Source organism: Equus przewalskii, chromosome 23 (assembly GCF_037783145.1).
Source record: "Equus przewalskii isolate Varuska chromosome 23, EquPr2, whole genome shotgun sequence".
In the NCBI taxonomy this organism is placed as follows: domain Eukaryota; kingdom Metazoa; phylum Chordata; class Mammalia; order Perissodactyla; family Equidae; genus Equus; species Equus przewalskii.
The window spans coordinates 15,990,467-16,007,366 of NC_091853.1; the positions used below are offsets into that span (position 1 = coordinate 15,990,467).

Sequence of the window (16,900 nt, forward strand, 5' to 3'; positions counted from 1 at the left end):
CAGTTCATTCCTCAGTGCCTCAGGATTATCAATCACAGTCAGATTGATACCCCCAAAGAGCAATTAAGAGGATTTCAAAAAATGGCAAATCCACCCAAGCCATCTAACAGGGTTTAGCAGGGGCCGGTGTAAAGGGTGATACTTTTTACCAAGACAACAGTGATTCTCCCAAATCGTTTACTAAATTCTTCCATAGAATATTCTTTGGGACAAAATGGCTTTGATTTTCCATCTTGTCTAGCTGAGACCTGAGTTATAACATTTTAGTTAAGTCTGAAATGAGAGCAGAAGTAAGAGGCAAAGGTTAAGGTTACCAAAAAAATCCCAACTAGGCTTGCCCTCATCTTTCTTCCCTGTCCTGGTGACCCGCAGAGGTCTCTAAATGGTTCCACACAAGCTCATGCACAGTCCCACCCCATAAGTCCTCCTGGTCAATGGGAGGGCTTGGCACTAAGGCAAGTCCTGCTTGCAAGGCCACAACTTTGCAAGAAGCACCCAGGGAAGGACAGTGCAGCCCACATGGAAGGCCTGGGGGACGGAGGCAAGTGCACCACCCATGAGATTAGAAGGCCTGGGGCAGGCTCAAACAGCAGGGGAGGTGGGAGGGTAGAGAAAGAGGAAAGGGGCAGGGGCAAGAAGACAGGTGAGCATCAGTTACCTGCGTGGCATCAGTAAAGCGGCCATACAGGCACCCGCTTACGGTTAACCCTCTGGCTGGTTTGCAGGGACGTCAGGGCGGGAGATAAGACTGCGGGGCACAGGGATATACCCTTTCACGTCCTCTCACCTAAAATCAAAGAATCTGCTGTAAGAGGGGGCCATCCTCTCTTATCTGGCCTGGCTGCAAATCTTCTCAGATGGCTTTCTGCCAACTGAATACCTCCCCACACACACCCCCTTCCCCATAGATGTCTGCTTGTCCTGAGCAAGGGTGACCAGCCAAGGATAGATAAGAACGAATCGTTGGGTGGCTTCACTCTGCTGCCTAATGGTCAGGAGTTTCTCTTTCCCAACCACTGGCCATCCACAGTAAAGTGGGACACATGCCCCAGGGGAGGAAGGCATGGGCTTAGCAGGCCACAAATTACTGTTCTCTTTGTCTTACTCTAGTGGGACTCAAGTGACCAGCCAGCCAGGGGTGGGGGAGGTAGGGACAGCACTTGCTCCAGAATCATTTGATTGGCTGCTGTTCTGATTCTCGCCTCCCTCAAGGGAACCTGTCCTGGAGGCAGGAGTGCGAGGAGCCTCAGGAAGGCGTGAGCGGGAGGAAGGTTGGAGCAACTCCAAGGGAGGCTTGTCAGGCACTGTCACTGAACAGGCCTGCTCCTTTGCAGGGATCACAGGCACAGGCTGAAGAAATGAATATGCGAGTCACTCTTTCTTGCCCCTAGGGAGGCTGCCTGGCCTTCCTCAGCCTGGGGACCTGCCTATTCCTGACCCGACGCAGGGAGGACACCAGGAGAGGGATGCTGAGGCTGAGGCCTGATTGACTGACCATCTCTCTCTCCTGAGGGTCCTATTCTCAGTGCTTTGAATGCTTTCTTGCCGCAGAAGAAACCTGATAAGAAGAAACACGTGAAGAGAGCAGCCTATACATAAAGGGTTCCCCTGGGAAACTCTGACACGGAACATAGAACCCATTTTAAAAGAAACCTAATTTAGATGGATAAGGCCCTGACGCAATCTACACCGGTTAAATTATTTTGATATTACCTGGAACATTTCACAAATACTTTTAAAAATACCTTCTCTAATAATACCACAATTAATAAAATAAAACGATGGCTTTGTTAAAACTAAAAAAAATTAGTTAGACTTTGCGTAAAGGCTCATCCCCGGGAGACTGAGCCTGGATCGTGATCTCTGACAGCTAGGACACTTCCGTAATCTTTGTCCTAACCGTGTGTACACCTGCTTGCCCAGAAGTCAAGAAATCGAAGCTCTTCACAGCTGTAAGGGTCTCTAGAAATCATTATTTGGGGCATCTAAGCCTCAGTTTCTCTTGCTTGTGGGATATACCCCAGAGGAGGGGGAAGCCCATGCCAGGGACCTCCATTACCCTGGAGCTGAGCAGAACCGGGGACCGCTCCCCGCATACACAGCAGGCAAGGTCATTTGGGGCAGTTATCACCCGGCCTCCTGTCACTGTGTTGTCGCTCTTCCCACTCCACTGGTACCCACCCTGGCTTGCTGGAGCTGCTTCAATACCTGCATCTCTCTCTTCCAAATCCAGCACTGCCCACCATCGCCTCTCGGACTCTCCACCACCCCTTCAATGAGCTCAGCCTCAGCGTCAATGAAATAAGAACCTGCCAGGTTCTCCGACCCAAGCTTCCTGATTCATCCCAGCACCCCAGGATCCTTGGCTTCTGGGGGACAGAGTTTGGGGTTACCCTGAGCCCAGGAAGGCCGAGGGTGTGATTGCACCCACAGTACATGTGCCCTCATAGATGGACATCAAGTTATAGGTGACTCTGGGGCAGCCAGGATGGGACACAATGGAAAGAGAGGATACTCAAGTAAAAAGCAAAGGTTAAAAGCAAAGAGCAAGGATTTACAAAGAGGGGAAGAGAAACTAAGAGCCTCAGCAGGGAGAAAGCAATCAATATGCATGAAGAGGCAGGTTAATTAAATATGGATAATGCAATCAGCCCACATGGGCACCCCGGAGAGGAAAGCGCAATACTCACTGTCTTTGACCAGTCCTCATGGCCTGCGCGTCTTTGCCAACCGGATGGTCAGAGAAGCTGCGGGTTAAGGAGCTCTGGGGAAAGAGTAGATCTTTCTCTTAGCAGTCAAATCCTTGGCGGGTGAAGGGCATGTGTGCCTGGACACACAGGCACACACGCGCACACACACGCACACATATACACATGCATGCATGCACAACACACCTCCCACCACTTGAGCCGGGCAGCAAGCGGCCCCGCTGAAAGCTCTTCTCTCTGCTTGTCACATCCAGTAAATACTGAAGCAGCCTACACCCCGCGGGCGGCGGCTCAGCTCCGGGACACGGTCTGCACACCCATCCTCATTGGCAGGATGCAGGAGGTGCCCCTGAGCAAAGCTTGCCTGGCACTCCTCCCTCACCTTCCTCCTCAGCCTCACTAACCTGCTTCCCAGCTCCTTTGGCTGCAGCTCAGGGAGAAGTCCCCACAGCCCAAAGCTGCCTCCCTCTGCACCCAGAGGCTGTGCAGGGGGCAGCGAAGCTGTAGGTATTAACTCTTTCCAGCCACCAATGACCTGAAAATCAAATGTCCAGGGGGCCTCTTCTAATGAGCTCTGCCGCTGGCCGAAGGATGGTTGCTGCTCAGGGAGCAGAGAGCATAAAGATCTTGCCCCAGACAGCTGCTGACAGCAGGAGCCAAGCCGAATCAAATCTCCTAATGAGCCAGGAGGAGGGGGGCTGTCTTGCTGGGTGTGATGTGATGTGATAAATGCAGAGAGCAAGAACACTACGGGGCAGGTCACACATCTAAATTCCACCCCCTTTCTCCGAATTTCTATTGTGCTGCACTGCCAAGCCGAACCACACAGCGCTGAAATGACCCCCTTCTGCCACACCTCAGCTGGCCCCATACTCCACCAAGGCATTTCTCCCCCAGCCCATCTCCACTGCCACCCCCCAGCACCAATCACACCACTCCTCACTTCTTAATGAGAAATTTCCACCTCCTCTGCCTCCCCAAACATGTATATTTCTAACTCTGTGCTCCCGGTTTTTCCTACAGTGGAAATTCACCTCTCTTCCTCATCCATCACCTAGCAACTTCCCCCTACTCGCATTTGGTACGGAATGAGACTTTTCCCTTTGTTCTGCCCAACCTGCACATTATCCCTATTTTTCTGTCTTCTACGTTTTTTCTTCCAAGCCGCCTTACCCACATGGATCTTCACACGGCCTGTTTCAGTTCAAGGAGGAGGACTTTCTCTTCCTGTTTGCCCTAGTGCAGTAGTTCTCAGAGTGTCATCCTTGGACCAGCAGCGTCAGCATCATCTGGAGATGTGTTAGAAATGCAAATTCTCAGGCCCCACCCCCAGACCTACAGAATCAGAAACTCCAGGGATGGGGCCCAGCCTTCCAGGTGATTCTGATGTATGCTAAAGTTTGCACCTCACGCCCTGGGATAAAGCTTACCTTCTCCTCTATCCGCTCTAGGTCCCTAAGGCCGAGTCTCCTGCTCCCGCTCAGGAACTAGCTCCAAATGCACCTGGCCTTTGCTGCCAGTCATTTCTAAAACCCAAAAGGCAGCATTTGCTAGAGGCAGCAGAAATCTCTATGGAAAGTGATGGCTTTATAATAAACATATTAGGTTCCATTTGGTTAATCTTTTACAATGTAAAAAGCATTTTCGTGCATCGTCACTCAAAAACCCCACGCCACAGTCAGAGAGAGTATTACCGTCCCCGAGTTGATGAGAAAACGGAGACTAGAAAAGGTGACATGTCTGTTTCAAAGTGACACAACACATATAAGGCAGCTCAAGGACCAGAACTTGTTTTCTTACGACGCTCACAGCAGAGCTTTTTCTCCTACGTCACGCCGGGACTCGGTCTTCCTGGCAGATCTATTGGTGCATGACCCCTATTCTCGCAGAGAAATGATTCTGCCGCAACCGCACGCTGCCTGACGACAAGGATGAAATAAAAATTCTGAGGCTGCCTCCACAGTGACTCATTCTCTCTCTCTGAAAATGTCCGCGGTTCCCCTCTGTTGGGTAAAGGGAACTTAGTGTCGTAAAATGAGATGTAAAGGAAACATACTCTATCCCTCAGAACCCCTGTCCCAAACCCTGTTGCTCACTGGGGTTTAGAAGCTAAGCATAAAGAGATTCCCTCACGTCTGGACACTTTCCTGTACTGTAAGAAACAAGTGGACAGATAAACGGGTGAAAAAAAGCCCATCGATAAGCACTTCCCTAATGCAAGATAAGTTTGTACCATAAGGTGGATCCGCCCCTGGATCCCAAGCACATAGCTAACACTTAATGAGCTTTTAGAATGTGCCAGACCCTGTGCTAAACAGTGCACTTGCCTTATCTTTCTTAACTCTCACAATAAACTCACAATGTCGACATCTTTACCATCCTCATTTTACAGATGGAAAAACACGACAAGTCATTTGTAAGTGGCAGAGCTGGTGTCTGATACCAAACTTTGTGCTTCCAGCCTCTGCTTTGCCCCTCGCTTTAACATAAAGGTAGTATGATCAGGGGACTCCTCTGCGGGTGTTAAAATAGCGGGGTAGAGGCCTCCTCCATGTCTCGTGCTGCCCCGTCTGGCCTCCAGGATTTAAAGGCGCCGAGGAGCTAGGGCAGGGCTGCAAATGGGCCCACATAGTGGAAGCTGACCAATATTAACCAGCCTTCAGAATCTTCAGTTAGCCTTTAGAGAAGTAATATAGTCCCAGGAAGTCAATAAGCCAACCCAAATGTTTAAAGAAAGATATAAGAATTAATGAAGTTTAAAGGAAAGAATAGGAATATAAAGACAAGAATATGTGGATATGCACCTAGCATGAGTAAAAAGAAAATTAAAACCAGTCCGAACTTTTCTTTTTACCAAAGCATGCCTAAACACCCAGGAATAACCCCGCAGCGCCCTGGTTTGAGAAGCACAGATTAGTACAGGCCCCTTTCAGGGGTGGACTCTAACTTAGTCTTCCGTCCTATAAGGCAGGGGCATAAAGAATTCCAGGGGGAAAATTAAGCTGAACCGAGGAGGTAGGCATTCTAGCATGGTCTTCTTTCCTGTAGGAGAGAGAGAGGAAAAAGCAGGCAGGTTGGAGTGCTAATGAGAAAGACACTCACCTACTTGGACTTTGCATCCCCGGCTTGGAGCCGGGACCCAGAGCGCTGGATTCTTTTCTGGTTACTGCTCCTGAGTTGCTGGCTGAAAACTGGGCACAGGATGTCTCCACTGTTCCCAACACATGGATTTTCCCAGGCAAATAGTCGTTACGAGCTCTGCTCTGGCTTCTCAGATGCCCTGCGCCTCTCTGCTCTTCCCATTCTACGCCTGCTCCTCCTGGAAAACCCAGCCCTCCCAGGTGCGGGCCACTGCTTCTCTCCAGAATCGATGCTTCAGTCCTGCCTCCCCTGAGCTCCAGACTGCTTTTCCAGAGGGCTGCTAGACAGCTCCACCCCCTCAGACCCCGCAGACTCGACTGCCTCCAAAACAGCTGACTTTCCCTCCAAATCCTCCAGCCCTGCTGGGCTCCCTGTGAGTGTTTCTGACACCACTCTGTCCTAGACCTTCAGGGTCACAGGTACAGGTACTTGGGGCTTCTTTTTCTCTATTCCCCTTGCTGAATTGGTTTTTAAACCTTGTCGTTATAGTTCTGAAATATTTCTCAACTTCATCCCCTCCCATCCATTGACGCTGCCATGTCAGAGGTTTTTCAGTACACAGCACAGTGTGTGCCCTTCCACCTCTCCTAAATAACTAATCTTCCTGCCCCCCATCAACACCCCCAACCTCCCAGAAACCACTATACCACCACGAGAGTTACCCACTCAACCGATACCATAAACCAGATCCTCTGCATAATACTCTTTGATGGGCTCCCTTGCAGCTTCTTGTCCTGCCTGACATTCCAATAATTTGGTCCCATTTCCCTATCCAGTCTTATCTCCCACTGTGCACCCACACACACACATACATACTCACACGCATACAGGCACGAACACACACAACTGATTCCTCTACTGCTCCTTCTACCCGGATTGTCCCCACCCTGAATCTGCCCGTTAACTCCCAGCTCCCTCTCGAAACACAATCCCACCAAGCTAAAAATTCTCCTGTCCAAAGCTTTTTCAGAACTCTCTCGAAAAAAAGGAACCCCTCCATCCCAACACCACCCCATTAGTGTGTGATTCTCTGACAGCCCGCATCACAGTCTGTGGTTTATCCTCGTGATCGACATTTTCTGATCCTCCCAAACGACTACATGCCCCACAAAAACAGACTCCCCTTCCTATCAATTCCCATTGCCTCGTACGGAGCAGGTCTTTAATAAATGTTGGCTAAATTTGATCTTGAGTTCATGGAAAAATATGAAAAAATCACTGAAGATTCCTTATGGCAGCAACGTGTTAGACTTCCGTAAGTCTCCAGGTCAAGACCAAAGTCAACCTAATGCAAAAGACACTCTGACATTTCTGGGTCAGCAGCACAGGTACCTGAGACATTTGCAAACTATTGCTCCCAACAGCCCGGTCAGGCCAGAGTGGAATTAATCAAGAGCAAAAGGGGCACCTGGCATTGTCACACAAGCCACAAAAATGTAATTAAATTGGAGATAAAGGGAATTAAAGTCTGCAACATAATATTTTTAAAAGCCGTGATAGTGGAGGAGGATGTATATTTCCAAATGCCCCCTGTGCGCTTATTTAATCAACATACCACCTAGGATAGTACCATATTAAAAGCTTTTAATAAAACAGCCATTCGGATATTAGATTTGAATTCTGGTCAGCATGCTAAAGCTCTTCTGCAAATCTTTTAAAAGCAATTTCCACTTTGTAGCTTCCTAGTAACAGTAGAAACATGAATCAACATATGCTGCATTGATTGGGGGTTTCCATGGAGACTGGAAGGACATAGGGAAGAGAAGGACAGAAAGAGGCCACTTGGCCCAAAATTCTACTAAAAAAAAGAAAAAATGCATCTCCATTTCATTCCTCTGAGCATTACAGCCTCATTTCCTGTTCATCAGTTCAAGCATTCAGATATTTAATTTGTAGTAAGCCTGTTTGACTTCTCACAATGAACAGCAGAGAAGACACAGAAAGAAGTCAGCAGCTAAAGGTGCGGGCCCACGAGCTTTCCAGAGAGAACCCCAGAAGCACAGGAGCTGGAATCAGAAGAAAATGCCTTGGTCCTAACTCTACCATTAACTAGCTCCGTGACACGAACTGCCCTCACTAGCTATGTGATCGCTAACTAACATAACCAAGAGCTTTGCCTTTCAATTTCCTCATCTGTAAAACATAAATTAACACACCTGCCCTGCCTATTTTTCAGGGTGCTTATGAGAAAGAAATGAGAAAGTATGTGGGAAGGAAAATGCTTTGCAAATTCTAGTACACCGCACCCTGTTATTATATTTGGTGATGCTTTGAGCTTCCCTGTAAATGGAATTTTGCCAGTGAGCAAGTATTAGCAAAAAAAGAGTGCTGATTTAGTGGAGAGTAGACTGACCTGGAAAAATAGGACAGTGGGTTTGACAGCCTTGAGTTTCGATCAGCTCCATCATTTTCCAGATTTGTAACCGCGGGCATGTTACTCTCCCACTCTGAGCGTCATTTTCATCGTGGGGAAAATGAAGATCACAGTGCCAATGTCATAGGCTTGTTATAAGGATTAAATTAGATAATGCAGTCTAGGGTTTAGCACAATGCTGGACAAATGGCAAAGGAGTGTTTGTTTAGTGCGAGCCGCTTTTTTTAGCCTCATCAACTGTGGCATCAGCTGTAAAATGGGACTGCTGACTCCTACTACTTCCCTACTCTGCACGGAGGATCCCTTGGATGATATCTGCTCAGCTATTTCACAAGCTGTTTGGTAAAACACACTAAATAGAATATCATTTAAAGATTCGTGTTCCCCACACTAACTTTGGTGATACAAAAATGTACAGAGTACATTTGTAAGAACTTTCAAGCTTCTTGGTGGATGGGAGGGTTATATAAGTCTCTGTGACCTTTGTCATTTCCTTTTGTTCCTCTTGAGCCTCCATCCCTCTCCGTACCACTCCCTTCAGGCCTTGCTTCTTTCTATGCTCCTTTCTTTACTCACTACCTTTATACTGCTCCTTCTAAGTGTGTCTAGAAGGAATTTTAAAATTAAAAGTTGGAGTCTGAACTGCAATCGTTCCTTAGGTCTCCTAAAATTGAATGGCTTACTCACCCTGGAGAAACACCACGAAATCGGGAGGTGTCGTAGGGTTACAAGACTGTCTCTCAGACAATGGTTGTCAGTGTTTAAAATATATATATCTTAAGAAACACATCAACCAAATGCAATATATGAAATTTGGATCCTAATTCGAATTTAAAACCATAAGAAAATACTATGAGACAATTGGGGAAATTTGAGCCCTGATTAGATATTGATATTAGTGTAATATCAATATTGAGGGGTTTTTTTCTTAAGCAATCTTATTATTTAGAGATACACTCTGAAATATTTAGAGCTGAAATGATATGCTCTCTGCAAATTTCTTCAAAATTACAAAGGGTGGGGAACGCGGGTTGTGGAAGCTGATGGTAGTACGTAAGGGCTCATTGTTCTGTTCTCTTGACTTATGTAAATTTGAAATTGTGCATAAATTTTTTTTTTAAGTAGTGTGACCAACGACAGTGCGTGCTTCAGTCAAATGAGTATGTCAAGTGTAAACTATTAGTGAAGGGAAATTGAAGCAGAGGAGAAGGAAGGAATTTGAATGGGAATTGATTTCCTGTCAATTTTCTATTGTGAGTTTTCTTCCCCATGAATAAATCCATTTTCAGAAAAACCTATCATTTGACTCCTAGGGAGTGGGTGCCAAAATTCATAGAGGTTTAGAGTGGGCGTGACTCTTAGATAGCACCTACAGAAATTACGCTTTAAAGACTTTGCCCAAGGTCACGTTTCTTAAGGCATAGCTGGAACTCAAGCCGGGAGCTCCTGGGGTGAAATCCAGCCACATCCTTTCTTCCTACTGCTGAGCTACCCAAATACACATCCAGAACCCAGGGTAATAACTCAACTTTGGATGAGGATACAAATGATGACCTGTTCACTTGCCTCCCCAACCCTTCTCCATTCCTATTGTGCCCTCAATCTTAAACAGTGAACTCAGTTTTTATGTATTAGATTCCTAGTGGCCAGCTGGCTTCTGTGAAGGCAGCTGAAGGGCAGGAAGCCGGAGTGTAGAGAAAGAGAGGACTCACATAACACACGCAATCCTTCACACACCCACAGCCTCATCTCTTGTTTCATCAAGATAATGGAGGCCTCAGGTAGGAAATGCCTCCACCTCTCTCCCCCTCGCCTCCCCTACAAATCTAGCCACACTGACACACACCCTTTCTTCCTTCCCGCCACTCTGAGATCTATCTGTTCAAAGTAAATTCTTCCTCCTATGGCTTTGGGCTCCTCCTTCCCCTCTTACTCTGCTTTATGAACTCTCTGTTCTGTCTTTATTCTCTCCTTCTCCCGTGTTATTCTACACTTACAAATAAAAATATTCTTTCATTTAAAAAAAAAGTCCTCCCTTGGGCATTCCTCCCTTTCTCAGCAAAGTTGCCTGAAAGAATCTCATGTTTGCCCACTTCCTATCCTCTCCTAAATCCTTCATAATTTGGCTTCTGTCCCCACCTCTCCCTGAAAAAGCGACCTCCATCTTGTGGGGTCCAGTGGTCCTTGTCATTATGGACCTCTTAGCTGCATTTGCCAGGGTGACCATTCACTTCTGGCATCTCTACTCCCTTGACCTCCATGGCCATAGACCCTCCTAACTGCCCTTCCACTGGGTCTCCTGTGCTGCCTTCTCCTCCTCTGCCCACCTGATAGAGGCTAGTATTCTCCTACCTTCTAAGCTTGGCTTCCTGCTCTTCTCTCTTTAAACACTCCTTGGGCAATCTCATCCTCACCCATAGTCCTAACTACTTTGGGTATACTGACCATTTCTAAATATTTTCCTTCTAATTCTGGCCCCTCTCCCAATCGTATAGCTTCTCATAGCCCAGGGGTTGCTGAACATACCCCTCAGATGTCCCACAGGCACAACAAATGAAAATACATCTAAAAATTGAGCACATTTTATCCCCTTCTTTTGCTGACCCGTTTTATCCTCCATCCTACCTCAAACACACATACAAATCTTGGCTTCCTCTGGAATTCCTGATCTCAGTTTCTGGCGCCACCATCCACTGAGTAACTCAAGCCAGAAACAGGAAAGTAATTACAGACAACTCCTTGTCTCTCATCTCTTATAGTCAACCAATTGCCAAATCATACTGATTAAATCTCCCTCACATCTCTCTCCTGCTCTCCATCCTTACTCCCACTGTTCTAGTTCATGTTCTGGTTCACGGTCCCTGTTCATGTTGTGGTCTTGGGTCTCTGATCCAGCCTACCTCCTTAAATTCAATTTCATTATTCATAGTCACCTGTTTAAGTCACAAACATGGCTATGCTCCCTTCTCCTCACAACCTATAAGCCCCTCTAGCTTAAGGATCAAGTTCAAGGTTTAATAAGGATCCTGACACATAAACTCCCCAAAAGCTGGGTCCTGCTTACCTTGAGAGTCACCCACCACTCCCTTGGTTTGGGCTTCATGCTCTGACAACTTCACATTGTTCACAATCTTGAGCACATATCATGGGCTCCACATTTCTGGGGCTCCTTTATGCCTTTTCATCCTTCAAGCTGCACTCAGGACCACTTCCTCCAAGCAGCTGCCCTCACACACGCAGGTTCCAAAAGTGCCCTACACTGTGCTCCCAGGCACACTTCTTTACATCAGCACCTGGCACAATTATGTGCCTGCAACTCTCTTCTCCTAACCAGACTTAAGTTCATCAAGGACAGGAAAGTGGATCCATTCATTCATTTATTCAGCTAACGTTTAGGTATCTCCTATGTCACAGCAATGTACCAGGCATAGGTACATTCCATTACCTATGTACATTACATAAGTAAAAGCTGTATTTTTCATCTCTACACCTCCAACACCTAGCACAGTGCCTAGCACCAAGAAGATGCTCAATAAATATTTGTTGAATTTCACTGAGCCAGCCAGGTTCAGGTAGGTGAGTGAGACAACGTTTGAAGCAGGATGCTGGCCAGAAGAGGTAGTGTGGAGTCGTAGAAATGGCACAGGCTCCAGCATCAGGTAAAAAGGGTTCAAGCTCCAGCTCCACCCCTTCATGGCTGGGTCATCTTGGCTTAAAACCTTGCCTCCTTATCTCTGAAATCCGAATTACTAAGGTGATGCCAGCTTACTGTGTTATTGGAAGAATTCAATGAGATATTTAAGAAAATATAAATTATAAATTGTTCAGCCTTATGAAAACATGGAGTCACATTGAGAGCATCAGAGTCATAGAAGGCAGGGCCCCAACACCAAATGGGGTGGGGTTGGAGGCTGCAGGGGAAGGGGCAGCAGGGCCAGAGATGGAGAAGCAGCGGGACCTAGTTTTCAAAGCCCTGGGGCTGAGATGTAACCCGAGGCACTGCCCCAGTTGAAACGTGGCGCTCTCCTATCACACTGCACCAGGGTGCTGCTTATCAATCTCTTCCCCTTCAAGACAGTAACAAAAGCTTTACCATTTGCCACCAGGGTCTACAGCAGTGGGCAGAAAGCGGCTTCAGCACTCTCCCCATGTTTTGAATATAAAAGAAGCTCTTTCTAACCCTCCATTTTTAGTAACTTTGGCCAATGGCTTTTATGTCCTTCCTTCCAGCTCCACTCTAGCCAGCCACTCAGAGTCATGTGAAAAGGGAAACTCCACAGCCAGTGGGCCAGGGATGAGGTCTGGTGCAGCCACAGCGTCAGGAAATAGTTGAGTGGAGGCCAGGCCTCCTGAGGGCACAGCTCTCCTGTTGGGATCCACTGCTCCCCTTCCTCCCTTCACAGAGCCCTTGGGAAATGAGACAACTTGCTTTGGGGCTGTTCCTGGTGCACATTAATGTCTGCACTGGGAAGGGTCGGGGGGTGGGGAACAGAGCTGTGTGGGTACACTCTGATGCACAGGGATGCTGAGCAAATTCTGACACTTTTCCTTGAGAGACAAGGCCCTGGTAGGGATTTACCTTAAGCCATTCAGCTTTTCTGAGACCCTCTTCTTTCTAGGACCTTATATTGAAGAATTCAAAAGCCTTGTGAAAATTCCATCCAGAGCACACTGATAAAGGTCCTGAGGAGAATGCTGATGCTTCTTGGACAGTGAAAACTATTCTAATCCCCAAGGCACAGAGGGGAAGAAAGGAGCATTTCTAGTGTGTCTGAAGATGTAGGCATTTGGACAAAGAGAAAATGAGAAAGCACCAAACAGTGAGTGTGGGATAGGATTGACAGGACAAAAATTCTAATCCATAAAGTCGTTATACACAACAAAACTTACAATTGTACAGCACAGTCACAACCTACAAAGTGCTTTCACTTCTTTAGCTGAACTTGATCAAGTTTCTTAACCTCCTCGAGCCTCAGTTTGCTCTGGGAAATTGGGAGGATTAAACCACGTAAAGTGGGGCCGGCCCGGTGGCGCAGCAGTTAAGTTCGCACGTTCCGCTTCCCAGCAGCCCCAGGTTCACCGGTTCGGATCCCTTGTGCAGACACGGCACCGCTTGGCAAAAGCCATGCTGTGGTAGGCGTCCCACGTATAAAAAAGTAGAGGAAGATGGGCATGGATGTTGGCTCAGGGCCAGTCTTCCTCAGCAAAAAGAGGAGGATTGGCAGCAGATGTTAGCTGATCTTCCTCAAAAAAAAAACAAATCACCTAATGTAGGGAAAGTACTTAGCCAAGTTGCCTGGCGCATCTTAATGACTGGGAGCTGTCATTAGTCCTTTTGGTTGATCCTCATGAAAACCTTTGGAGGTAAGCAGGGCACTTGTAATTGTGCCCATTTTACAGATTACAAACGCAAAGCTGTTCAGTAGCCCTGAGTGAAGGGCCCAGGGTAATTCAACTAATGGCCCTCGGCAGGCTGGAATCCAGGACGGCCAGGGTTTTTTTCCACTCTAAGCAATGTCTCTTTTTTTTTTTCAGTTGCTGCTGCTGCTGGCCTGCCACTGAGATCCACATCTGGGAGATTTTTTTAGTGGAAATACGTTGGGTTTTGCTCAGCCGTCCATCCACACTCTTACTCAATCCCCTGGGAGCACCTGGCATTTGTGACACAGCTACTGGGGCCAAGGAACCATGTTCTTCAGGTTGGAGTTCACTGATTCACGGGAGAAAGACCTTGGCTTCATTAGCAGGTTTAACTCAACTGGACAAAGACTACGAGTAAGTTTTCAGACTCGTTTGTGTGTTAGGGACTGTGTGAAATTTACTTTTGAAAAAAAGCACCAAAAGGACCCAATCCCCAGGGGTGGCTTACCTTTGCCTGGCCATGGTGGGCTCCAGGCCACACTACACACTCAATCCCCACTCACCCCACTCCCATCGACCTTCTTCCAGGAAACCTACTCTAAGGATTGAGCAGAGAGCAGACGGTTAATAAAGACTAGTTGGCCAGACTGACTGAGCGCTCCTGGGGCTATTATTCCCAAAGTAATAACAGCCATCATCTACATAAGACCACTTTGCATGTTTAGGGCTTTGCACTTTTCCCAAACACTTGTATGATCTCATGGTAACAGTTAGCTCACTCCCCCACTTTCTAGCACCTCTTCCATCTTCCAAGAAAACCCTGAAGTTTTCCAAATCTGTAGGAACAAATAATCCAAAAAGAACCCAAGTTGCAGGAGAGTGTAGACTATCCTTCTTATTTTGTTAGATTGAAGGAATCTGAAGGCCTGGTTTTCAGTATGTAGTAAAACAATGGATTGATATTGAGTGACTCTAAGACAGAAAGAGAAAAGCCACCCTCCTTTTCCCCACCCCCCAAAAAGTCACTACCTAGACAGCTCTGAGAAGGACCCACTTAGCTGTTCCAGGGACCCGTCACCCCCTGCAGGTAGCAGCTGTGCCCTCAACTCACTGCTTAGAAATTGGTGACCAGCCAAAAAGAAAATTTGTAGCTATGTGTGATGATGGATGTGACTACATTTATTGTGGTGATTATTTCACAATATGCAAATATGTTAAATCATTGCGTTGTGTACCTGAAACTAATATAATGTTATATGTCAATTATATCTTACTTAAAAAAAAACTCTCATCCCAGCAAGTCTAGTTTTAAGACTGTGTCTAAGAAAATAATCCAGAATGTGAGCAAAGTTTTAACTATTATTTCAGCATTGCATGTAATAATAAAAATCTGGAAAAAATTTTTTTAAAAAGAAATTGGTGACCTGTCAATGGATGTGTTAATTAACTCCATGGTGGGAATCCTTTTGCAATGTATACATACATCAAATCACCATGTTGTACACTTTAAACATATTACAATTTTATTTGTCAATTATACCTCAATAAAGCTGGAAAAAAAAAAAGAAATTAGTGACCTCCAACGTATTTTAATCTTGCTCCAACTCATTGTGATTGTCAGTCCGTCTGCATCGGAATGTGTCACCAGTGTTAGTCACCAGCAACACCAGAGACCTGCATGCTCACTGGAAACAAAACAGATGCTGTGTGCAGCAAGACTGCTGTGCAGGCGACCCGCTTAAAACAACAGCCAAAAAACACATGAATAAAACTAAAAGGGATAGTGTCATAGTCCATATTGACCTACAATGTTTTCAGAGCCCCTCACAGGATCTCTGGGGGAAGAAACAGCATCCTTTTGGACCAGAAAGCAGGTTTCAGGGGACCTGAGGAGTTGCAATGGAGAAGAAAGGAGAACAAAAAAAAACGTTTGCAGCTTAGCGCTCACTAACTGGGAAGAACGGGCATATTCCTGCACCCTTGCTCCTGGCAAGGGTAACGGGCTTAATCCACTCTGAGGAGCTCTGTTAGAGAATGAGCAAGGACTATGACACAAGGACAGTACCTTTCGTGCCTGAGTTGTCCTGTACCTCCCAGCAAGACTTGTGGCTCAGGATGGCCAGTTCAAGGACCCACTCAGGCCCTGCTGGAAGGAGCTGGTCTCTCTTACCTGTCTGGTGGTAGACAGTGCAGCTGGGAAGGCGTGGCTGGTGTGGGCCCCAGGTGGGCATGGCTCGGCAAGGCTCTGAGTGACAGAATCAGCCACCTCCTGGGACATGGGAGAGGGTGCCAGAGGGGCAGCCCAGCTCACCTCAGTGCCCCTAGCAGAGCTGCTGCAATGAGCCGCTCCCGCTGGCTCCGCTTCTCTCCCGGCTTTGCATCTCATGAACAGGGAAAGAGCTAGCACAGGGGGAAGGGGTGGGGAAGCGGAGGGAGGGGAGGGGGCACTCTAACAGATGATGCGCACTGCCACGCAGAGTCGGGGGAGGACCGCAGACTCCAGCAGGATGGCACTGCCTGTGTGGCTCTCCCGCTGACAGCTCGCTCCCTGGCAGCTGCCTCCGAGGGGCCTCTGGCTCTAGAGAATTCAGGGAGAGGCAGAGTACAGAGGGGGTGGAAGAGGATGGAGGGGGGAGGGAGGAGATCCCCTGGGTTGCACAGCCCAGAGGAGGTGAAGCAGGTGACTGGCATGGGGAGAGAGGATGACCTGCTTTGGCTCAAAAGCAGACCAGGCTGAAGGAATCTGCTCTACGAGGTAGTGTTAAGGGACAGACAAAGCCCCACATTCCTGGCCTGCCTTCAAGGTTGTCTCTCTCTCCTTCCATAACCAACAAGCAAGGCCACTCTGACTTAGGAATTTGGAACGGCTAGGCGTTTTGGATCAAGCACAGCTCCAACTTTCTCAAAGAGGAGAAAAAAAATTAGGCATGAAACAGGGTAATGCATGGACTGTGTAGTGTCATTTGTCACTCTACCCTGCAAGCAAGCCCAAATGCCCCCTCTGCCATCTGGCCAACCTGTGATCAGGGGGCCGTGGTGGCAAGAATGGGAGCGAGAAGGACCAGGAGGGTACGGAGACAGTGTGTCATGTGATGCTGTTGTCTGTAAAGTTCCATTTGGATGGTCAGGAGCAAAACCTTCTGGACAGCTTGGGCCAGTGCCTGGAGCGGCTTCCAAGCATGAGGGAAAACCCTTTGCTTCTGATTCCAGAGTCTCTTCGACCTGCCGCCCACGTGCGGCAGGTTCACCACACAGGCCCCAGAGCTGACAGTCATCAGCTCTATTTACAACCACAGCCAGAGGAAGAGGCTGACAG

At 47.5% G+C, this 16,900-nt stretch overlaps 1 protein-coding gene across 8 annotated transcripts in view; it reads right to left on the bottom strand.

The window, feature by feature from the left end:
• Nucleotides 1-16,900, bottom strand: part of RGS8 (regulator of G protein signaling 8) — a 50,995-nt gene that overhangs the window by 24,542 nt on the left and 9,553 nt on the right. Inside the window, exons 1-4 of one of the 8 annotated variants that reach the window (XM_070591592.1) lie at nucleotides 15,755-16,319; nucleotides 3,882-3,997; nucleotides 2,691-2,764; nucleotides 659-787 (exon numbers count right to left, since the gene is read on the bottom strand). In XM_070591592.1, the coding sequence (XP_070447693.1) occupies nucleotides 659-684 (26 nt within the window). In that variant the 5' untranslated portion in view covers nucleotides 685-787; nucleotides 2,691-2,764; nucleotides 3,882-3,997; nucleotides 15,755-16,319. Of the gene's footprint in view, nucleotides 1-658; nucleotides 788-2,690; nucleotides 2,765-2,894; nucleotides 3,037-3,112; nucleotides 3,557-3,881; nucleotides 3,998-5,810; nucleotides 6,092-15,754; nucleotides 16,320-16,900 lie in introns of those variants that run through there. The other 7 variants (XM_070591593.1, XM_070591594.1, XM_070591591.1 and 4 more) reach the window with 7 other exon arrangements.